This window comes from Elgaria multicarinata, chromosome 13 (assembly GCF_023053635.1).
Source record: "Elgaria multicarinata webbii isolate HBS135686 ecotype San Diego chromosome 13, rElgMul1.1.pri, whole genome shotgun sequence".
NCBI lineage: Eukaryota > Metazoa > Chordata > Lepidosauria > Squamata > Anguidae > Elgaria > Elgaria multicarinata.
Genome location: NC_086183.1, coordinates 22,554,203 through 22,578,074, shown reverse-complemented (window position 1 = coordinate 22,578,074; position 23,872 = coordinate 22,554,203). Strand labels below are relative to the sequence as shown.

General features: G+C 46.8%; 1 protein-coding gene across 1 annotated transcript in view; it reads left to right on the top strand.

Moving 5' to 3' along the window:
- LOC134407729 (membrane-spanning 4-domains subfamily A member 15-like) overlaps positions 1-23,872 on the top strand; it is a 32,538-nt gene extending 8,666 nt beyond the window's left edge. The window contains exons 5-6 of the mRNA XM_063139652.1: positions 19,078-19,200; positions 21,751-23,872. Coding sequence (XP_062995722.1) covers positions 19,078-19,200; positions 21,751-21,831 — 204 coding nt within the window. The 3' untranslated portion in view covers positions 21,832-23,872. The remainder of the gene's footprint in view (positions 1-19,077; positions 19,201-21,750) is intronic.

Below are 23,872 nucleotides of genomic sequence, written 5' to 3'. Positions count from 1 at the left end.
GCTGTGATTTAAAAAAGTTGGGGATTTACCCTGACTTATTTAAATGGAGTGACAGCAATACAGCGCTTCTGCTATCTGATGTCACTCCAGGGGCAATCCGGGGGTGGTGCCTGGCGGAAGAGGACCAGTGATTGGTCACTTTCCACCAGGAAGAGAGTGGGGGTGGCTCTGGTACCTAGATGGCCACCCTGAAACCCTGCATTCCCTCCTCAGTATTGGGGTTACCTGCCACCGCCCTGATAGAGGTAAAGTGCAGGGTTTGAGAGAGAGGCGGTGCCAACCCAGCACCGTGAAGACAGCCCCCCCTGTTGCTTGGAGGCTGAGTGGCACCGTAAATACACTCTAATACTAATTTTATTCCTGGGCTGTTCCTTTCTTCAGATTGTGGTAGTTTATCAGAACATGGCTCCGGACAATGCTGTTAGCCAGCCAGCTGCTTGCAAGGATCCTGAGACCGCCTGAATTGCTGTTCCTTTAAGCTCCCTCTCCTGGACTGTCATTAAAGAAATATTTATCTAATAACAATAACAACAACAACAACAACAACAACAACAACAATAATAGGAGTTAACTAAGCAAGAGCACCTGAGAGCAATGAAAACAGAATTGGGGAAAAAGGCTGCAGACAACATTTGGGTGGACGATAGGAATACAAATCTCAGAATTTCACTTGATATTTTACCACCATATACGAATATACAAAAGATGGGAAATACTTCACATATATAAGTATATTATGCCATGTTCAAAGTTCTTGCCTTATGTTTTCATATGACTTAGTATGGTTCTAAAATATAAGGAAGGGCTCCAAGTGCAACAGAATCTAGAGAATTCCTGTTGTTTCATCCACCATCCCATATTTGTTTTAATCAACGGGGATCTTCTGAATGATGTGTCTTCTGATGAAAGGAAAGGGACAAGGCTGCCCTTTATCTATTTACTGTTTTACTCTGTACAGCACCATGTACATTGATGGTGCTATATAAATAAATAATAATAATAATAATAATATCGTTATATAGCCTCCCTGTGACCATGAGCAAATGTTAGTGGTTTGAAAAGGTCGAATGTAAAGTTAGACTTGATTGCTGATGCTGATGCACGGCCTGTGACAGATATGGAAATGCAATGTGGATGCTGAGAGAAGTTCACCATCTTAATTTGGGAAGTTAGCAGGACTGATGATAAAACAAGAGGAAAACAAGATGAAAAGGCGTGAGGAGAGCTGAGCAAAAATGAGTAGGGGTGTGATCCGCTCCGATTAGGAGCGTAGAAGCAGTAGCGGATTGGCCTGCTCCGCCTTACCCAGAGGCGGAGTAGGAGCGGACCGCGGACCCCTAGAAGCAAGGCGAAGAGAAGCGACCATTTTTCGGAGCTCCGAGTTCAGGCGGAGCGCTCCGGTCTCCATCTTGAAAACATTTCGCCATAGGATTGCATTGCGGCAAATAATCGCGGATAACTACGTTCTTTTTGAAGCTATCATTCTGGAAATTCTTGTTCTCAAAGAGTCGTGGATGGGAGTCATTTTGAGACCACTCTCACCTCTCTGCGTCGTGCGGGTCGCGTGCTATATTTTTTTGAAAATCGGGTCAACCACGCGGCTCAAACGGCGTTTTCGGCCTTTCGCCCATAGGATTGCATTGCGGAAAAGAAACGGGGATAACTGGGGGGGGGGTTAAGCTATCGTTCTGAAAATTCTTGTGCACAGAGAGTCGTGGATGGGGGTCATTTTGAGACTACTCTCAACTTTCTGCGTCCTGTGGTTCACGTGCAATATTTTTTCAAAAATCGGGGTTTGGGTTTTTTGTGTTTTTTTGGAAGCGATGACAGGCACATTCAACTCCCAATCCTGATGAGAACTGATCTCCTCAGAAAGCATCATCCTCCAATCCCAGCGTTGGAGGGGGGACTAAGGCAGACCCACCCTGAGAACTTTCTGTTTTGTGTCTCTTTGTGGGTTGGCGTTCGTGGAGGGAACACTTAGTTAGTTAGTGCTCCTGCTTTGGACTTTGGAGATAGATTAGGATAGATTTAGTTTGGCGCGTGTGTGTGTGTTTGTTTGCTTCTTTCTGACTTATAGCTTAGTTTGCCCTGTGTTTTTCCCTTACTTTGATTTAATATAAACTTTATTTTTAAATTTTGGAGTGTGTGTTTGGTGGGTTGGGTTGGTTGCCCCCCCCCGACTGTTCTGCTTTTGTGAAAGCTTTCTTTTGAAAGCATACACACTAGGGGTGTGCACAGACCCCCCGCTCCGCTTCACTTGCAGATCCGCCATTTTCCGGATCGGGCCGCTCCGCCCCGCCCCCGCTCCGCCCACTTCCGCTCCGCTCTGCCCAGAGCTCCGGATCCGGATCCGGAGCTCCGTTTCCCCCCCCCCATAGGCTTGCATTGAAAGCTAAAAAATTATACAACTTTTTTTCTGTTCAAGTTAGAAACCTCATGTTTGGCACCATGACACCTCATGGGGATATACACACGCATGCCAAGTTTCAAAGCAATCCCATCATCCCCTGATTTTTGGCGAATTTTTGAAAATCGGGCACCCCACACACACCATCCCTGCGAGGTGGGCAGGGGAGGAGGGAGGGAAGGCAGGCAGGCATGCAGCTGGCATTTCTGGGGGCATAAGGAAGTGAGCCAAGGATAAGCCAGTAATGCATATAAAATGGAATAAATCAATCAATAAACAAAGGAGGGGTGGAATTAAAAGCAGCAGTGTTGCTCAATAAACAACAAGAAGAACTTTTTTTAAAAGGCTATATCTGTCTTTTACCAGCAATAGGGGGACGTGCCCGGGGGAGGGGGAAGTAGCTGCCAGTTCAAGACACTGACAGCCACAGCTCTGAGAAGAAGTAAAACGCTCACTTCGACTCAGAACAGGCATTGCTCCACCACTGAAAAGTGACCATTCACTTCAACTCATGATAGGCATTGCTCCACCGTTTTACTCTCTTTGGAAGGCTCTAATGGCCTTCCAGTGCAGGAGAGAGTGGGGGCACGTCCACGATGAGATGCCCTAGGGGAGCTCATCCCCTTGCACCACATCGATTCAGTTGTTCCCCAAAGTTAGGGTGGGGAGCAGTGCTGTGTTTCTATCTCTTATTCTTGGCTTAGTATATGATTTCAGGTTGTGTTTGTGCATTTGGTGGGGCTACTGTGTTAAAAAACATGGGGAAAAGCCCGTTCAGATGAAGAAAGAGAAGTTTCCCAGAATCCCAAGTTACCTGTTTTGCCTATGCCCTCCTCCAACTTTGGGATCATCATGACCGGGAGCTGACTCTGCCCCTCAGCCCTTTGAAAAAGGTATTTTTCCCGCCGATTTTTTAAAAACGTCTAGCCCGCGACCCGTACGATGCAGAAAGTTGAGAGTGGTCTCAAAATGACCCCCATCCACGACTCTCTGTGCACAAGAATTTTCAGAACGATAGCTTAAACCCCCCCCAGTTATCCCCGATTCTTTCCCTCAATGCAATCCTATGGGCGAAAAGCCGAAAACGCAGTTTGAGCCGCGCGGTTGACCCGATTTTCAAAAAAATATAGCCCGCGACCCGTATGATGCAGAAAGTTGAGAGTGGTCTCAAAATGACCCCCATCCACGACTCTCTGTGCACAAGAATTTCCAGAACGATAGCTTAAACCCCCCCCCCCAGTTATCCCCGATTCTTTCCCTCAATGCAATCCTATGGGCGAAAAGCCGAAAACGCAGTTTGAGCCGCGCGGTCGACCCGATTTTCAAAAAAATATAGCCCGCGACCCAGACAACGCAGAGAGGTGAGAGTGGTCTCAAAATGACCCCCATCCACGACTCTCTGTGCACAAGAATTTCCAGAACGATAGCTTCAAAAACAACGTAGTTATGCGCGATTATTTGCCGCAATGCAATCCTATGGCGAAATGTTTTCAAGATGGCGACCGGAGCGCTCCGCCTGAACTCGGAGCTCCGAAAAATGGGCGCTTCTCTTCGCCTTGCTTCTAGGGGGTCCGCGGTCCGCTCCTACTCCGCCTCTGGGTAAGGCGGAGCAGGCCAATCCGCTACTGCTTCTACGCTCCTAATCGGAGCGGAGCACATCCCTAATACACACACTTCTTGTCCCATTTCCCTACATTTATTAGTAATATTCTTAAACATATTTTATTATATTCTTTTACATAGTCTTAGTAGTATTCTCATACATATTATTAGTAGTATTAATATTTTATTCTTCTTATACATATTAGTAGTAGTGTTTGGTTGGTTCTTTTCCCCCCTCCCCTCTCTTAAATCCTGATTGTGTTTCCTTCTATCTTCTATATACCAAAAAATACCAAAAAAAAATTATTCTCTTTTTCTTCTCTGTGTAACTTGGACTGAGTGTGCTGCTTTTGTGAAGTGCAACAGGCAGCCACAGATTGAGCATTTTGGGGAAAGCATACACACACTTCTTGTCCCATTTCCCTACATTTATTAGTAATATTCTTAAACATATTATTATATTCTTTTAGATATTCTTAGTAGTATATATATTAGTATATTCTCATACATATTATTCGTAGTATAATATTTTATTCTTCTTATACAGCATACACACTTCTTGTCCCATTTCCCTACATTTAAACATATTATATTCTTCTTATACATATTCTTAGTAGTACCTTATACATATTATTAGTAGTATTAATATTTTATTAGTCATCATGAAAAGAGGGAGCAGGCGTGCTGAAAGCAGCAAGGCTCAGGCTGGCACCAGTAAGCAGGCTGCCTCTCCTCCTGTGAAAATCAAACGGGCAACTCCTTGGCTGACTGCTCCAAAACAGAAGCAGGACAAGCAGCAGGCAGAGCCACTCTCTTCTGCAACTTGTGCCCGGCGTTCTCTTTTTGAGGGTGGGAATGGGAAAAGTGCCCCTTTACAAGAGGCAGGTGGCATTAGAGGAGGAGGAGTATCCCCAATACCTTCATTATCCTTTCAGCCCATGAGCCCGCTGATGGACCTAGACGAGGGGGAGGGGGAGGAGGAGGAGGCGGTGGGCCTCCAAGATGTGGGGGCTGAGGAGGAGGAGCAGCAGCAGCAGGCCGAGGCTCTCTCCCCAGTCTCATCCCACACCCCTGTTTCTGTGGCAACACCAGAGAGCTCAGGCGGGCAATTGGTGGTGTCACCACGGAAACGAAAGACAAGCATCGTGTGGGACCACTTTGAGTTGGGAGCGGATCCCCGCTTTGCTGTCTGTCGCCACTGCAAACTCAGCCTAAGCAGGGGTTCATCGACAGGGCATTATGGAACCAACAGCATGAAGATGCATCTTCAGAGGCAGCACCAGGCGATCTTGCTGGGGAAAGAGGCGGGCAAGGCGACTGGTTCCAGGGGAAAGCCGAAGGCTGCTGCTGGCACTGCCACTCTAAGCTCTCCATCTCCCATCCCCACAAGGGTTAGGCAGGCAACCCTGCAGGACATGGGGTGGGGGAAGTATTGACCCACAAGATGGCATTTTCCAATGCCCACCCAGGGTGCTACTGTGGTGGGGCATCTGCCGGGACTGACTCCTCCCCAATACTAGATCTATGACATGTCACTCTGCCTGCCCCTCTGCTAGCCTGTCCTCCTCGGTGACCGACTCGCTGGGATGGTTTGCGTTTGCAATGCGTGACTAACTGCAATGCTGGCTTAGAAACCAGCCATCACTTCCTTGTGCCCCCAGGAATGCCCGCAGCCTGCCTGCCTGCCTGCCCGCCTCCCCCGGGGTGCTGCTGTGGTGGAGCATCTGCCAGGACTGACTCCTCGCCTGCTCTGCCTGCCTCTCTGCCCGCCTGGTGCCTGGGAGATGGGCTTTGCGGTTCGTGCCCAGCACCCTCCGGCACGCTTGCTCCCAGTCGTCCTCCTCTGTGCCCCTCAAGGCGTAACTGCTGGCTTAGAAAGAAACAACCAGCCATCTTTGCCTCACTTGCTCCTTGCGCCCGCTTATGGGTTGGTTTGCTATGCGTTAGTGCTCAAGCCATCCTTGCGGCACTACAATGCATGCTGCCTGCCTGCTTTCCCTCCCTTCTCCCCTTCCCGCCTTGCAGGGATGGCGTATGTGTCTTGCTTTGACTCAGGGGAGAAGTCCTTCCTGCGCTCACTTAGACTTTATCAAGTTCAATAATCCCTTTTTCAAATGTGCAAGAAGATTTAGGGTTATCTCGTGGCATGTTGGGATTTCCTTGGAACTGGCCCCATTGAGCTGTCTGCAATTGCAACTTTAAATCCCTGACATACTGGAGTGCCCGATTTTCAAAAATTCCCCAAAAATCAGGGGATGATGGGATTGCCTTGAAACTTGGTGTCCACGGGGACACATGGGTAAGCTGTCATGGGACCAAGGGATAGGTTTCTAACGTGCAAATTGACATAGTTGTAGAATAGGACTTGATTTGGGGTGAGTTAAAAAGTTTAAGCCGCGCCAAAAATCAGGGGATGATGGGATTGCCTTGAGTGTGGGCGTCCCTGTGGACACATGGATAAGCTGTCCTGGTGCCGAGTTTGAGGTTTCTAACATGCAAATTGACGGAGCTATCCCAACGGGTCTGAATGGGGTGCCCGATTTTCAAAAATTCCCCAAAAATCAGGGGATGATGGGATTGGCTTGAAACTTGGCATCCATGTGGACAAGTGGATAAGCTATCATGGTGCCAACTTTGAGGTTTCTAACATGCAAATTGACGTAGTTGTAGAATGGGACAATTTGGGGTGAGTTAAGCCGCGCCAAAAATCAGGGGATGATGGGACTGCCTTGAGTCTGGGCATCCATGTGGACACATGGATAAGCTGCCCTGGTGCCGAGTTTGAGGTTTCTAACATGCAAATTGACGGAGCTATCCCAAGGGGTCTGAATGGGGTGCCCGATTTTCAAAAATTCGCCAAAAATCAGGGGATGATGGGATTGCCTTGAAACTTGGCGTGCGTGTGTATACGCCCATGAGATGTCATGGTGCCAAACGTGAGGTTTCTAACTTGAACCAAAAAAAAATTGTATACTTTTTTAGCTTTCAATGCAACCCTATGGGGGGGGAAAACGGAGTTCCGATCCGGATCTGGAGCTCCGAGCGGAGCGGAGCGGAGCGGGGATGGGGCGGAGCGGCCCGCTCCGAAAAATGGCGGATCTGCAAGTGAAGCGGAGCGGGGGGTCCGTGCACACCCCTAAAAATGAGCATCAGAAGAATGAGAAAGTGGTCAGAGATTTTGGTATTTGGTTAGTTTGTGAGGACAGACATATCATATATAGGAAAGAATATCAGCAGTTCTGTTCAGCACCATGTACATTGATGGTGCTATATAAATAAATAAATAAATAAATAATAATAATAATAATGATAATAATATTCTCAGACCGAAAGCTGGTCTAAATGGAACTAGTGTTTCACTGCATGTGTGTTTATAGAATCAAGAGTTCTGCTTGTAGATTAAAATTGTGATAATCGATAGCTGTGGAAACGGATGCTTTGTTTTGATGCAGTGATGAACAAATAGTGAAATCCTGGAGAAAGAGACAGGGGGGTTGTGTGTTTAACCTCCCCTCCCCAAGGTCATGCTGGTCTTTCTGCCATGCTCATCACTGTGTGATTTAGAACCTTGATGGTGCAGGGTTCTAAAGTGCACAGGAGCTTCTAAGAGGACAGGGTCTCTCTCTCTCTCTCTCTCTCTCTCTCTCTCTCTCTCTCTCTCTCTCTCTCTCTGGGGCTGTCTTCACAGTGATGGGTCGGCGCCGCCTCCCTTCAAAACCCTGCAGTTTTCCCCTTCTGTGGTGGCATTCAGTAATCCTGATGCCGATGAGGGAGCACAGGGTTTCCGGTAGCCATCTGGGTACTTGAGCTGTCCCCTGCCTTCTTCTTGGTGGAAGGCAACCAATTGCCGGTCGCCTTCCACCAGGGACCATCCCTGGATTGGTCCTGGAGCAACACCAGATGTCAGAAAAGCTGTACTGATATCATTCCAATTGAAAAAGTCAGGGTAAGTCCCTGACTTTTTCAATGCGCAGCTTTGCAGGAAAGCCTCACAGTGGCTGTGAAGTTGTGCCTGTGTTGTATAACTAAAGCAGCACAGATCAGTAGCCACAATGGGGCTTTCCCTGCAAATAGACAGCCTCTCTCTCTCTGTCTCTGAGCTTCATCCCACATAACTGTTTCCCTCGAATTATCCTCTACAGCGCTAAGCTGCCGGCGTTGTTGTTGTTGTTGCTAGAGCAGCAGGATCCTTTGCATACTAGGAAATGGGTTTAAGGAGAGAAATGTACAAAAGTCATAAAAAATCAACACCTCAGTCCACATTACATCTCCGGATAATTTCCCTCAGCGGCTTCATGTATATGTGAAACAGCATAGGGGATAAGATAGAGCCCTGTGGAACACGATGGCTTAGGTGCCACGGCACAGAGCAATAATCCTCCAGCACCACCTTCTGGAATCGGCCATCCAAGTAGGAGCGGAACCACTGCAACGCAGTACCTCCAAATCCCAGCTCAGACAACCTATCCAGAAGGATACCATGGTCGATGTTATCGAAAGCTGCTGAGAGGTCCAGGAGAACCAACAGGGTCACACTCCCCGTCTCTCTCTCCCGGCAAAGGTCATACCACAGGGCGACCAAGGCAGTTTCCCCTCCAAAACCAGGCCTGAAACCCGATTGTAATGGATCTAGATAATCTGTTTCATTCAAGAGTGCCCAGTAAAAAGCGTGCAATAAAACACTCGTCTGATGGAGCTCTTCAAGTCTCAGGAAAATGGAGACCAATTTGAAGTTTTATCCCCTCACTGTCAGCTTTTCCCCCCAAAGCCCTTGTGTCTTTTAGAGCTGCACAGCAGGTAGCAATTCAGCAGGTGTGGTTTTCACCATCAGTGTATTTTCATGCTGGGAGAGTGCCCCTGATGAACTTCTGCATGTTCCGCAGCTGTTAAAGGGATAGCCCTTTTTTTTAATGGAGTAAAGCTTAAACTCCACAAAAATTCAGGAATAGAGTTCCATCCAAAAGCTGATGGTAGTACCCTTTTATTTCTCACTCTCTCGGTGTCCCTTGCCTACCTGCACATCTTTGATTTCTTTTGCCCAACAGTGTGGCTGTTTTGCAAACCTTAAGGAGGCTACTCACCAAACCCCTGAAATCCCAGCATGGATTCAACTCCTGTTATGCCCCAAGTCTTCCAGCCCCTCATGAATGATAAGATTAATCTCTCTAGGCTACAGCTGAAGAAATGTTACGGGGGTGAGCCTCTGGCACTGGGGGTGAGTATGGAGTGGAGGGGAAATGATACCTCAATGTTCAATGTCAATGAAGGCCATCGATAACAAAGTCAATTATAACAAAGTCAACTATATTGAAGAGGAGAGCTACTTTGTAACAAATCTTTACCAAAGGCCCCCTTTTGCCTCTACCAGGGGGACTCAGTGTAGGCCCCCTAAAAATCATAGGCCCATGCCAACTGGCCCCACTGCCCACCCCCTCTGCCCAGCCCTGACTGTGTGCGTGTGTTTAGGGTAATAATTAGAATCCTTTGACTTTTATTTAAAAGAAGAAGAAAAGTAAGTTTCTAGACCTGGTGACCAACAGAAATGCTGGATCGCATCTGATGAAATACATACTTGGCAAACCAGCAGGATGGCTCAGAAAGACGTCTCCGTAGATGGGGAGCAAGGTTTTGGTGTCCAGCATACCTCTTTTCTCCTTGCCATAAAGAAACAAAAACATTTATATCAAAATACATGCTGTCAGGTAAAGGGGAGAACTATTACTACGACGAACTGGGAAAAATGAAAGAGAGGTCTTGAATCCCCAATTCAAGGTAAGGGGGTCGTCCAGATGATTATAACACCCCATTAAAACACTCCGGCCTCAAATAAAGTTATGGTGAGAAATGAAAAAACCCCACATGATTATCCCTCACAAGCTGAGAGCCGGGCTTGTTGTTTTGTGCTGAGCTCGTCACCATAATTAATTTGTGCAATCGGATCTGTCGATTTCTTGCAGCAATGAATACGTCTAGGCAGGTAGAAGGACACGGAAAAGCATGCGGAAGCTCTGTTGCGTGTTGCAATCTTTTTCTTCTTCTTTTTGGGGGGAAGCAGCGGCGGGGCCAGGGGGAATTGCAACTTCGCAAGCTTCTAGCTGGGCCGCTGCACGACATGTTTGCTCCGCACTGAGCGTGGAGGAGGAGATAAATCCGGACCCGTCTTCACCCAGAAGAGGCTGGTGGCTCCGATTTCGGTGGGGCGGAGATTGCGTTCTGGGTTTCTGAACAGCCGGTAATCCTCAATGTTGTTGTGTTGCGCTCAGCCCTGCTGGTGAGCGGTGTCGCCTATCTGAAGGGGCGGGGTAGGGGTGGGGGGCGCTCGGCTCTCTGGCTGTTCCACGAACGCGGCTGTGCTCAGCTCCCCCCGCGGCGCAGCGGAGTTAATAAGGGGTCCCCGGCTCCAGGAGCTAAAGGCTGGCTTTGCCAGCGAGACCGACCCGCCCGCCTCCTCCGGCCTGGGGAGCCAGCCTGTTTCTCTCCCGGATGAACGAGATGGGCGTCCCGGATGAACTCTCCAGGGCTGTGCTGATCAAGGCAGACACCGATCATGTGCAGTGTCTGCTCCCCAGGAACCCGGGCGGCCCTGCCTTTAGACCTCTGAGCACTGATTTGGGGTGCAAAGCGTTACTTGTTTGGGGCGCAGTTCTATGCACGTTTAGATAGACAAAAAGGTCCTCCAACTCCCATGCTGGCTGGGGAGTGCTGGGAGTTCTGGGACGTTTCGTCTGTCAACACATGCATAGGAGTTAAAGGCTGGTGGCTCCGATGTCAGTGGGGCAGCAAATCCGCTCAGGGTTTCAATCGAAGCAGTCAGAACGCTGCCTTCCTCCCTCTCCTTCCTTTGCTTACACAACTTGGATTTCTTTTGCCCAACAGTGTTGCTGTTTCTCAAGACTTAAAAAAACCACTGCTCAACAAACCCCAGCATGGATTCGACTCCCATTGTGTCCTCCTTGAGTAATCAAGTGAATCCTTCTACGCTAAAGCCAATGAAGAATTTTTATTTGGGCGAGCCGCTAGCACTGGGGGTGAGTACAGACTGCAGGGGAAATTATATTCAAATGTAAGAATGAACCACTCCCATTTGAGCATCCATCTGCATGACTCAGAACAGTGTTTTTCAGGATGCATTCTAGGACACGATGTGATTCCTCAACTCCAAGCAGCCTGGACAGGCAATTTGTGCAGGACTTGCAATTTTCCTTTGCAGTATGTGTCACAGCAACAGGGGGAATGTAATGTAGGGAATGAACACACGGACGGAGGTACTTGCTGTCAAAGGCCACAACCTGGGTTTGGAGGTGTGTCAAACAGTTCTGGATGGGGTTTCACTCCCCCTGAAAGACTGTGTTCACAGCTTGGGGGTGCTTCTGGATCCATCGCTCCAAATGACAGCCCAGATAGATGCGACAGCCAGGAGTGCCCACTATCAGCTTCAGCTGATACACCAGCTGCACCCCTTCTTAGAGTTAGAGGACCTAAAGACGGTAGTGCACGTGCTGGTAACTTCAAGGCTCAACTGCTGCAATGTGCTCTTCATAGGGCTACCTTTGTGCCTAGTCCGGAAACTTCAACTAGTTCAAAATATGGCAGCCAGGCGCGTCAACCGTACACCTAGGGGTGACCACATCACACCAGTTTTAAAATCTCTTCACTGGCTACCAATTAGTTTCCAAGCAAAGTATAAAGTGTTGGTTATCACCTTTAAAGCCCTACATGGTTTGGGTCCAGGCTACCTGCGGGATAGCCTTCTCCCGTACAATCCGCCCCACACACTCAGGTCCTCTGGGAAGAATCTACTTCAGCTAGCAAAAACTAGATTATCAACTGTTACCCAAAAGACCTTCTCTTCTGCTTCTCCCAGACTCTGGAATGGCCTGCCGGAGCAGACTCATCAACTTAGCAGTCTACTAGCATTCAAGAAAGCTATAAAGACTGATCTCTTCTGGCAGGCCTATACAGCGGAATTTTAAGATGTTTTTAAAATGTTTTTAGGATGTTTTAGGATGTTTTTAGCAATGTATATTATGTTTTAATTCAGTATTATGTTTTTTATCATTTATTGTTGTTCCCCGCCTCGATCAGAGTGGAGAGGTGGGTAAGAGATATTATTATTATTATTATTATTATTATTATTATTATTATTATTATTCCGCAATCTATCCTTTCTTTTAATTTTGACCCAATTATTCCTGCTTCATAGAACCATTTTGCATTTACAAAGCAGGAGCAACCTTTTAGTACTTGAGGCCCATGTTCCTGTTCAGGCCACAGATCGTTCCTTACAACTTAGCGGGTGGGGATAGCATTCGGTGAAGTGCTCCTAGATTGGTCTGGGTATAAAATGTGAGCTAATGATATCATCTTGTTCAATGCTGTCTTTACAGATCACACAGATTCTTATAGGAATTATGGGAATTGTCTTTGGGATTATGATGGACATAGCAATTCCATATGCATCCCACTCTGATTACTTTCGGCAAAAGACACCATATTGGACTGGAATCTTGGTAATTCTAAGTCTGCTGCATATATTAACATCAGTTCTACAGGTTTCATTTTAGCACAGGAATTATTCAATTTGTGTCCTCCTTTGGATTATGTCCTCAATCCCAGTTTTGTCAAGGGCTGCCAAAAGTTTTGGGATCCATGGATGGTGTGATGGATGAAGAACATGTGGAAGACCAGAATATGACAAATGTGGTCAGGGCTAAACATACTTCACAATTGTCCAACTGCAATGTGAAAGCATGGGATTTGGTAATGAGCGCAAAATTCAACATCGGTTTTAATTTTCTTTTGGAAAAGAAAGGTTCTAGTCCTTAGAGCTAGAAAATATGTAAGGAATGAAAATTTGGAAGCCTGAGAATGGCTGAAATGGAATTTCAGCAATTATGAGATGGGCCTTTATTGGTCTGCCTAGATCCTACACCTTCCCACACAACTTACAGAAGCAGAATCAATCATAAAAGCTGAGCAAATGTAGATGTCACTTCTCATGGTCTCTTCACATTTCTGAGTGTTTCTCCCCATTCCTGACAGAATCCTTAGGGTTCAGTAAGAAGGAAAGAGATCTTGGGCTTGTGGTGAACAGCTTGTTTAAAATATCAATCCAATGTGAGGCTGCTGTAAAAAAGAAAAAAAAAAGGCAAACACTATGTTAGGGATAATTTGGTAAGAAATTGAGAATAAAACTGCCAATATCATACTGCCTTTATATAAATCCAAGATGTGACCACACTTGGAATACTGTGCACAGTTCTGATCACCGTACCTAAAAAAAAGATATTGTAGAACTGGAAAAAGTGCAGAAAAGAGCAACTAAAATGATCAAGACACAGTGGAGCATTTCCCCTATGAGGGAAGGTTACAACAGCTAGGATTATTTAGCTTGGAAAAGAAGTGAGTAAGGGGAAACATGATAGTGGTGCACAAAATTATGCACGGTCCAGAGAATATGGATAGGGATGCGTTTTTCCCCCCTCTCTCGTGAACCCAGGTCATCCCATGAAGCTGATAGATGGGAAAATTCAGGACAGATGAAAGGAAGTACTTCTTCACCTAGCTGTCACAAGCTGTAGACCTTTCCATGATTTTGGATGGCTTTAAAAGAGGGTTAGACAAATTCCTGGAGTAGAAGGCAATCAATGGCTATTAGCCCTAATGGCAATATGCTTCCTCCAGTATCAAAGGCAGTATCGCGAGATCGTCACCCCTCCGTCCCGCTAGACCAGTAGGTCTAGTTCAGGCATTGGTCTGATCCAGCATGGCTCTTCTTTTGTTGTTACGACACAGAGTGTTTTGTGGTGGGCAGGGAATTCAGACTGGACAAAGAGGAACAGACTGACAGAAGTGGTACAGAATTCTCCACTCTGATCATCTTCCAAAGGAGGAGAGTCAGTGTGGTACAGTGCTGGACTAGGACTGGGAAGACCCACTTAGCCATAAAGCTCAGCAGGTGATTTTACACCTCTCTCTCTGGCCATCCTACCTCACATTATCATTGTAAGGATAATATGAAGGGGGTAAGAGAGCCAGACATGGACATGAGCATCTTGGGGTGAAGGGGAGATTATTATTAATAATAATCCAGTAAACCTGGAACCAAAAGCAGCTTTGTCTAGAGGCTGCTGTGGGTGCACAGGAACATCCTTCTCTTTGCACAGGGAGAGAGAGAGAGAGAGAGGCACCAGTTCTGCCCTCGTCTGGACACTAGAATGGAAGTTATGGAACTTCAAACCTGTCGTCTGATTAGTCGGGATCTGTCCACCAGAACAGGTAGCATGGCTTCATTGCCTTTGCATGAGAAACATCTGATCTTGTCATGTCTCACAGTTCTCTCATTATGATCTAGGAGACAGAGCCAGGTGGATACAAGGCAGTCCCTTGTTCACCTACTGTATATCAGCCTGCCCACATTTAAAGATAAAAACAGAGAGGCCCTTCTCACCTGCCCACCAGTGAGAGAAATTAGGTGGGTCTCCACATGGGAGATGGCCTTCTCAGCAGTGGCCGCACACCTGCGGAATGAACTCCCACCAGCACTCCACCATCCTTACAAGCTTTTAAGAAGGCCTTTACTATTTATTTTATGGCCTTCTCATAAATGAATACTATTTTACTGCTAGTGCCCTTGTTTTTATATTTTACTTTTAGCTTTTATTGTTTTTAACTGGTATTTTATTGTCTATGCTTTTATTGCTTTTTTATACTGTTTTATGTAGGGTTGTAATCCACCTTGGGAGGGCTTCTGCTCTGAAAGGCAGCAAAGAAAGGCTTTAAATCAATAAATAAAATTGCCTCTGACCTCTTTTTCCATCTTTTGCAGTACATAATTTCAGGATCTGTGTCTGTGAAAGCCTCCAAGACACCCAAGATGCCATGGGTAACTAACCTATTTGGGGAATGCGTAATGTGAAGAGAGATGAGATGGAGCCCAGAATTAATGACATATGTTGCTTGTCATTTAAGACTCACTCCTAAAATTCCTGGTTTGAAGCGGGGAATTTTTTTTTTTTTTTTTTAAAAAAGGCTCACGGTTTGCAGGCACTCATGCACTCCTTCTCCTTTAAAAACAAAAACAAAATGGCAGACGCAATATCACGCGCCACGTGTAAACGAGGGCGATGACCTCACGATTATAAAATCATGAGATCGTTGCCCTCTGACCCCCTGGTCCAGCCATGGCCTTGGTTTCATGAGAACAGAGACAAACGTCCTGCCCAACTATTCCTTTCCCAGAAGTAGCTACTCATACATGCAGATGAAGGGCCTATGTTTATTTTCAGCCCCTCCAAGACAACAAATGAGCTGAGACACTAAAGGGATGGGGCTCTGCCATGGTGCAGTGCGGCACCTTGGGTATATCCTCTGACCTTCCATGTTGCTTATTCCAAGTCCAGAATTTGGTAAGTTTCCTTCGTTAAGTGAAGAGCGCTTCTTTGGAATATATTTCTAGGACAGCTAGCAACAGGATGTCTCCATTTCATCATTACTACTGGAGTGACCCAGGTCACAAGAAAGCCAAGTCTCTTAATAAAATAAAACGATCATTGTTTGTTGCCATTCAAAGCTTTATCACACCAGCGTTATACTGTGCAAAGGACTCTGAAGTTTTCTAGCTTACAATCTGCTTTGACTGTGAAGTATTCCCATGCATCCTGCTTTAATTGTGCTTCTTAGCCAAAAGAACCAACCTATTTTGGTACTACTTTTGGAGCAAATCATTTGTTGTTTTCCGAGCGGCCACTGAGGGCGCAGGAGCAAGATTTGATACATTTAAGCTTCAAATTAAACAAATGCTTACATCTGCATAAGTTTTAAAGATAAAGACATCAAAATTGGCACAGTAATAGATATTAAGGAGAGCTTTAAGCATACCAAATTTGAACCGGATTGGGTCATCCGTTGATTTTTTTAATGATTTTTTACAATTCCCTTCTTAAACACATTTCCTGGTATGCAAAGGATCTTAGGAGCGCTGCCGCCCGGGGTGTGATTTAGCTCGCAACAGCAACAATGACAGCTAAACGCTGTAGGGGTAATTCGAGGCAAACAGGAATGTGGGATGAAGCTATAAGTGAAAGCAGAGATGGACAGATTGCATAGAACCCATTCCATCTGTGTTTTGCAGATTGTCAGGCACTTTTCATTGTGACGACTGTCCATCAGCAGAATTGAATGTCTTTAAAGTTCCTGAATTTGAACAAATGCAAAAATGTGCAAATTTACACATGTGAAAACGAGCAATTCCCCCTAAATGAGCAAATCACCTCCTCCAAATGCACATTTCAATGCTTTAACTTATGGAGGAAATTTGAATTTGAGGGCAGTTTTAATGTGTGTGTGTGTGTGTGTGTGTGTGTGTGTGCATATTTTTCTATGACAAAATTCCTGCAAAATTCCTGCATGTTAGGAAAATGTTCTGCACTTCTGTGAAAACCATGTCTCTGCGGGGCGGGGTAGGGGAAGAGCTGGTCTTCTGAGGAAGCTGCAGATCGAATTCATAAAATTTCAAACTCATTTGGTTCATTGCGAATTTTTCTGACTTCTCTAGGTGAAAGGCATGCTGGTAATGAATGTGGTGAGCACCGTGGCGGCGGCGGCTGGGATCGTGATTGCCTCTATTTCATTTTTTTATTATTATCTACGACCGCGGGTAATGTATCAGTGCAAGAACATCCATTCACAGTTGGCCTAAAAGTGTTCTGATACCAAAATCATCACTCATGGAAGTGCATCTCCCACTGAGGCCATAGCTAGATGGGGCAATATCCTGGGGTGATCCAAGGGACCATCCCTGTGTGTCCACATGACGTACAGGGGATCCTGAGAGCAGGGAGGGATGATCCCTCCCTCACCCAAGAATCTCACCCTAGCCTTTGAGCCCACTTTTTCCGTGGTCTCAGGATGATCCCGAGACCGCTGAACATGTAGGTGGACGTTGCGGTTTGTCCCAGCTCCTCGCAGTTACTCGTGAGGATCTGGGACCTGTGCCCATTGGGGGTGGGGTGGAGGAGCGGTAAAAATCGTAAAAACAAACAAAAACCTTACCTTTTGCGCATGAGCCCTCGTGCGCTCCTCTCCTTAAGAAAAAAAACCACAAAATGGTGGGCACGACGTCCTCTCCCTCCGAGATCATCGCGCACCACGTGTAAACAAAGGGGGAGATCTCGTGATAAAAATATTGCGAGATCTTCACCCCTCCATAGGTCTAGCTGAGGGCTGAGACTAGGCCTTGGGGAGCTTGTTCACCCTCAACAGGACAAGAAAAATGAGTATGTCTTGTCCTTCATAGAATCCTGAGTCTGAATGATGCCACTAGTATAATTCCTAATATCAAGGCTTCACATAACCAGGGCAGTGCTAAAGAGTGTGTGGGGAATTGGAGTGCTAATAACTTTGCTCAAGGACTACTGCATCTAGTTAGCTCTGCTGTGCTTCTCTTTACCCCAGTGCTCTTAAGCAGTACAGCCCTTGTGGATTCCTGGAGGTGGCAACCAAACTAGACAGTAGGGTTCCCACAGGGATCGGTACTAGGACCAATTATTTTCAACTTGTTCATAAATGATTTGGAATTAGGAGTGAGTAGTGAAGTGCCCAAATTTGCCAACGACACCAAAATATTTAAGGTTGTTAAAACACAAAGGGGGTGTGAACAGCACCAAAGGGATCTCTCCAAGCTGGGAGAGTGGGCGTCCAAATGGCAGATGCAGTGTAAGCAAGTGTAAGGTGATGCACGTTGGGGCAAAAAAACTCCCAACTTCAAGTGTAACCTGATGAGTTCTGAGCTGGCAGTGACCGAACAAGAAAGAGATCTTGGGATTGTGGTGGACAGCTCGATGAAAAGGTCCACCCAGGGCATGTCTACACTGCATGAGGTTGTGGGAGGGAGGATTTCACGGTATTATGCTTGTGAGATCCTCCCCCTCAGTCTACACACGGTGTGCGACATCATGGGAGGACAGAGGACTTCATCCCACCCCCCTTTTTTTTTAATGAAGATGAGTGCTCAAGCACTCGAATGAAAAAGGAAGATTTTTTTAAAAAAAGAAATTATTCCTGCTCCCCCACCCCACCCCTGGTGGGCATAGAGCTCTGAACAGTTCCATGCCCTGTGCCCGGCTCATTGCAGTTACATGAGAGGAGCCGGGACGGAACCGTGACGGCGGGCCACACATCCCGCAGTCTTGGGATCATCCTGAGACCGCGGGAGAAAACATGATTAAAGGGTAGGGTGATATCCTTGGGAAAGGGTTAGGGTTAGGGATCATCCCTCCCTGCTCCCGGGATCCCCTGTGCGTCATGTGGATGCACAGGGACAATGCCGGGGCGATCCCCGGGATATCGCCCCATGTAGACATGCCCCCAGTGTGCGGCCGCTGTAAAGAAGCCAGACTCCATGTTAGGCATTATAAGAAAAGGAATTGGGAATAAAACGGCCAGTATCATACTGCCCTTATACAAATCTGTAGTGTGACCACATTTAGAATACTGTGTACAGTTCTGCTCACCACACCTGGAAAAGGATATTATAGAGCTGGAAAAAGTGCAGAAAAGGGCAACTAAAATGTTTAAGGGGCTGGAGCCTCTCTCCTACGAAGGAAGGTTACAACAACTGGGATTGTTTAGCTGGGAAAAAAGGAGGCTAAGGGGAGACATGATAGAGGTGTACAAAATTACGTATGGTGTGGAGAATGTGGATAGGGAGACATTTTTCTCCCTCTCTCAAAATTCTAGAACCTGGTTCAATTCCTGGAGGCGAAGGCGATCAATGCCTACTGGCCCTGATGGTTGTGTGCCGCCTCCAGTATTCGAGGCAATAAGCCTGTGTGCAGCAGTTGCTGGGAAACATGGGAGGGGGGATGCTGTTGCACCATGTCCTGCTTTGTTGTTCCCTGGCCGATGGCTGATGTTGGCCACTTGGTCTGATCCAGCAGGGCTCTTCTTAGGTTCTTATGCAGAGTCTCCCATCATTCACAAGGGTCACTGTGTCTACACACACACACACACACACACATATGGGAGAATGATCACCTTTGCTGCCATATCTGTTTCATTGACAGGGGCCAATCAGAAATGGAATACAGACTGTCCTCTTCATTTTCACCATCGTAGAGTTCTGCATCACCATCTCCACCGCTGCGTTTGGATGCAGGACTGTTTGTCGGGATACCTATGCTGAAACGGTAATGTTTAGAAGAGAGTGTAGATTGGTGGTCAGAGGAGACAATGGGCAGCACCCAATTGTGTCTGCAGACTCTGCAGACTCAAATAGCACTTGCAGAGCTCTGACAAGCCTTTCCAGTGCGCAAGTACTTACGCAGGATGCTTGCCCCAGCATTTAGCTGGATTCCACTCCTGCACATGAACCTAGTTTTCCAATCCAACCCTGGGGTTGTCTATATGCAGGGAAAGCCCTACTGTGGCTGTGGATCTGCACAGCGTTGGTCAGACGTTTCAAGCGAAGCTTTACAGCCACCGCAGGGCTTCCCCATAATGCAGCGATTTAGAAAAGTTGGGGATTTACCCTGACTTATTTAAATGGAGTGACAGCAATACAGCGCTTCTGCTATCTGATGTCACTCCAGGGGCAATCCGGGGGTGGTGCCTGGCGGAAGAGGACCAGTGATTGGTCACTTTCCACCAGGAAGAGAGTGGAGGTTGCTCTGGTACCTAGATGGCCACCCTGAAACCCTGCATTCCCTCCTCAGTATTGGGGTTACCTGCCACCGCCCTGGTAGAGGTAAAGTGCAGGGTTTGAGAGAGAGGCGGTGCCAACCCAGCACTGTGAAGACAGCCCCCCCTGTTGCTTGGAGGCTGAGTGGCACCGTAAATACTAGGGTGTGCACAGACCCCCCGCTCCGCTTCACTTGCAGATCCGCCATTTTCCGGATCGGGCCGCTCCGCCCCGCCCCCGCTCCGCCCACTTCCGCTCCGCTCCGCCCGGAGCTCCAGATCCGGATCCGGAGCTCCGTTTCCCCCCCCCCCCATAGGCTTGCATTGAAAGCTAAAAATTATACAACTTTTTTTCTGTTCAAGTTAGAAACCTCATGTTTGGCACCATGACACCTCATGGGGATATACACACGCATGCCAAGTTTCAAAGCAATCCCATCATCCCCTGATTTTTGGCGAATTTTTGAAAATCGGGCACCCCACACACAACATCCCTGCGAGGTGGGCAGGGGAGGAGGGAGGGAAGGCAGGCAGGCATGCAGCTGGCATTTCTGGGGGCATAAGGAAGTGAGCCAAGGATAAGCCAGTAATGCATATAAAATGGAATAAATCAATCAATAAACAAAGGAGGGGTGGAATTAAAAGCAGCAGTGTTGCTCAATAAACAACAAGAAGAACTTTTTTTAAAAGGCTATATCTGTCTTTTACCAGCAATAGGGGGACGTGCCCGGGGGAGGGGGAAGTAGCTGCCAGTTCAAGACACTGACAGCCACAGCTCTGAGAAGAAGTAAAACGCTCACTTCGACTCAGAACAGGCATTGCTCCACCACTGAAAAGTGACCATTCACTTCAACTCATGATAGGCATTGCTCCACCGTTTTACTCTCTTTGGAAGGCTCTAATGGCCTTCCAGTGCAGGAGAGAGTGGGGGCACGTCCACGATGAGATGCCCTAGGGGAGCTCATCCCCTTGCACCACATCGATTCAGTTGTTCACCAAGGTTAGGGTGGGGAGCAGTGCTGTGTTTCTATCTCTTATTCTTGGCTTAGTATATGATTTCAGGTTGTGTTTGTGCATTTGGTGGGGCTACTGTGTTAAAAAACACGGGGAAAAGCCCGTTCAGATGAAGAAAGAGAAGTTTCCCAGAATCCCAAGTTACCTGTTTTGCCTATGCCCTCCTCCAACTTTGGGATCATCATGACCGGGAGCTGACTCTGCCCCTCAGCCCTTTGAAAAAGGTATTTTTCCCGCCGATTTTTTAAAAACGTCTAGCCCGCGACCCGTACGATGCAGAAAGTTGAGAGTGGTCTCAAAATGACCCCCATCCACGACTCTCTGTGCACAAGAATTTTCAGAACGATAGCTTAAACCCCCCCCCCAGTTATCCCCGATTCTTTCCCTCAATGCAATCCTATGGGCGAAAAGCCGAAAACGCAGTTTGAGCCGCACAGTTGACCCGATTTTCACAAAAATATAGCCCGCGACCCGTACGATGCAGAAAGTTGAGAGTGGTCTCAAAATGACCCCCATCCACGACTCTCTCTGCACAAGAATTTCCAGAACGATAGCTTAAACCCCCCCCCCAGTTATCCCCGATTCTTTCCCTCAATGCAATCCTATGGGCGAAAAGCCGAAAACGCAGTTTGAGCCGCGCGGTTGACCCGATTTTCACAAAAATATAGCCCGCGACCCAGACAACGCAGAGAGGTGAGAGTGGTCTCAAAATGACCCCCATCCACGACTCTCTGTGCACAAGAATTTCCAGAACGATAGCTTCAAAAACAACGTAGTTATGCGCGATTATTTGCCGCAATGCAATCCTATGGCGAAATGTTTTCAAGATGGCGACCGGAGCGCTCCGCCTGAACTCGGAGCTCCGAAAAATGGTCGCTTCTCTTCGCCTTGCTTCTAGGGGGTCCGCGGTCCGCTCCTACTCCGCCTCTGGGTAAGGCGGAGCAGGCCAATCCGCTACTGCTTCTACGCTCCTAATCGGAGCGGAGCACATCCCTAGTAAATACACTCTAATACTAATTTTATTCCTGGGCTGTTCCTTTCTTCAGATTGTGGTAGTTTATCAGAACATGACTCCGGACAATGCTGTTAGCCAGCCAGCTGCTTGCAAGGATCCTGAGACCGCCTGAATTGCTGTTCCTTTAAGCTCCCTCTCCTGGACTGTCATTAAAGAAATATTTATCTAATAACAATAACAACAACAACAACAACAACAATAATAGGAGTTAACTAAGCAAGAGCACCTGAGAGCAATGAAAACAGAATTGGGGGAAAAGGCTGCAGACAACATTTGGGTGGACGATAGGAATACAAATCTCAAAATTTCACTTGATATTTTACCACCATATACAAATATACAAAAGAAGGAAAATACTTCACATATATAAGTATATTATGCCATGTTCAAAGTTCTTGCCTTATGTTTTCATATGACTTAGTGTGGTTCTAAAATCTAAGGAAGGGCTCCAAGTGCAACAGATTCTAGAGGATTCCTATTGTTTCATCCACCATCCCATATTTGTTTTAATCAACGGGGATCTTCTGAATGATGTGTCTTCTGATGAAAGGAAAGGGACAAGGCTGCCCTTTATCTATCGTTATATAGCCTCCCTGTGACCATGAGCAAATGTTAGTGGTTTGAAAAGGTCGAATGTAAAGTTAGACTTGATTGCTGATGCTGATGCACGGCCTGTGACAGATATGGAAATGCAATGCGGATGCTGAGAGTAGTTCACCGTCTTAATTTGGGAAGTTAGCAGGACTGATGATAAAACAAGAGGAAAACAGGATGAAAAGGCGTGGGGAGATCGGAGCCAAAATGAGCATCAGAAGAATGAGAAAGTGGTCAGAGATTTAGGTATTTGGTTAGTTTGTGAGAACAGAAATATCATATATGGGAAAGAATATCAGCAGTTCTATTCTCAGTCCAAAAGATGGTCTAAATGGAACAAGTGTTCCAATGCATGTGTGTTTATAGAATCAAGTGTTCTGCTTGTAGATTAAAATTGTGATAATCGATAGCTGTGGAAACAGATGCTTTGTTTTGGTGCAGTGATAAACGAATAGCGAAATTCTGGAGAAAGAGGCAGGGGGGTTGTTTGTTTAACCTCCCCTCCCCAAGGTCATGCTGGTCTTTCTGCCATGCTTATCACTGTGTGATTTAGAACCTTGATGGTGCAGGGTTCTAAAGTGCACAGGAGCCTCCAAGAGGACAGGGTCTCTCTGTCTTCACAGTGATGGGTTGGCGCCACCTCCCTCCAAAACCCTGCAGGTTTCCTCTCCTGGGGTGGCATTGGGTAATCCCAATGTGGAGGAGGGAGCGTGGGCTTTCCAGTACCCATCCAGGTACTGGAGCCATCCCCTGCCTTCTTCTTGGTGGAAGGCAACCAATTGCCGGTCGCCTTCCACCAGGGACCATCCCTGGATTGGTCCTGGAGCAACATCAGATGTCAGAAGAGCTGTACTGACATCACTCCAATTGAAAAAGTCCAGTAAGTAACTGACTTTTTCAATGCGCAGCTTTGCAGGAAAGCCCCACAGTGGCTGTGAAGCTGTGCCTGCATCGTATAACTAAAGCAGCACAGATCAGTAGCCACAACGGGGCTTTCCCTGCATATAGACTCTCTCTCTCTTTCTCTCTCTCCCTCTCTCTCTCTCCCCCTCCCTCTCTCTCTCTTTCCCTCTCTCTCTCATACACTCCCCCCATTCAATAATTATGTGGAATGCAGTGATGGGGTGGGGAGGGAGAGGAACTGTGTGACTTTGGAGGTAGAGATAAACGTCTGGCCCCAGATGTCTCTTTCGTTAATAACTTTGCAATCATTATCATTATTATTGTTATTGCATTTTCATCCCACCATTTTTCCCCTCTTGGAAGGAACTCATGGTGGCTTACATAGTCCTCCTCCTCTTGATATTATCCTCACAACAACCCGATGAGGTAGGTTAGACTGAGAATCAATGAGTGATCCAAAGTCACCCAGTGAGTTTCATGATTGAGTAGGGACTAGAACCCAGATCTCCTGAGTCCCAATCCAACACTGTAAGCCCTATACAACACGGTTGTCATTTATTGCCCTCTTCTCTGTGTCTGTGTGTTTAATGTTTGATTTATTCCAAGGAAATGCTTGTACAATTTCCTCAGGAGATCAGTTTTATTTCTGGACCCCA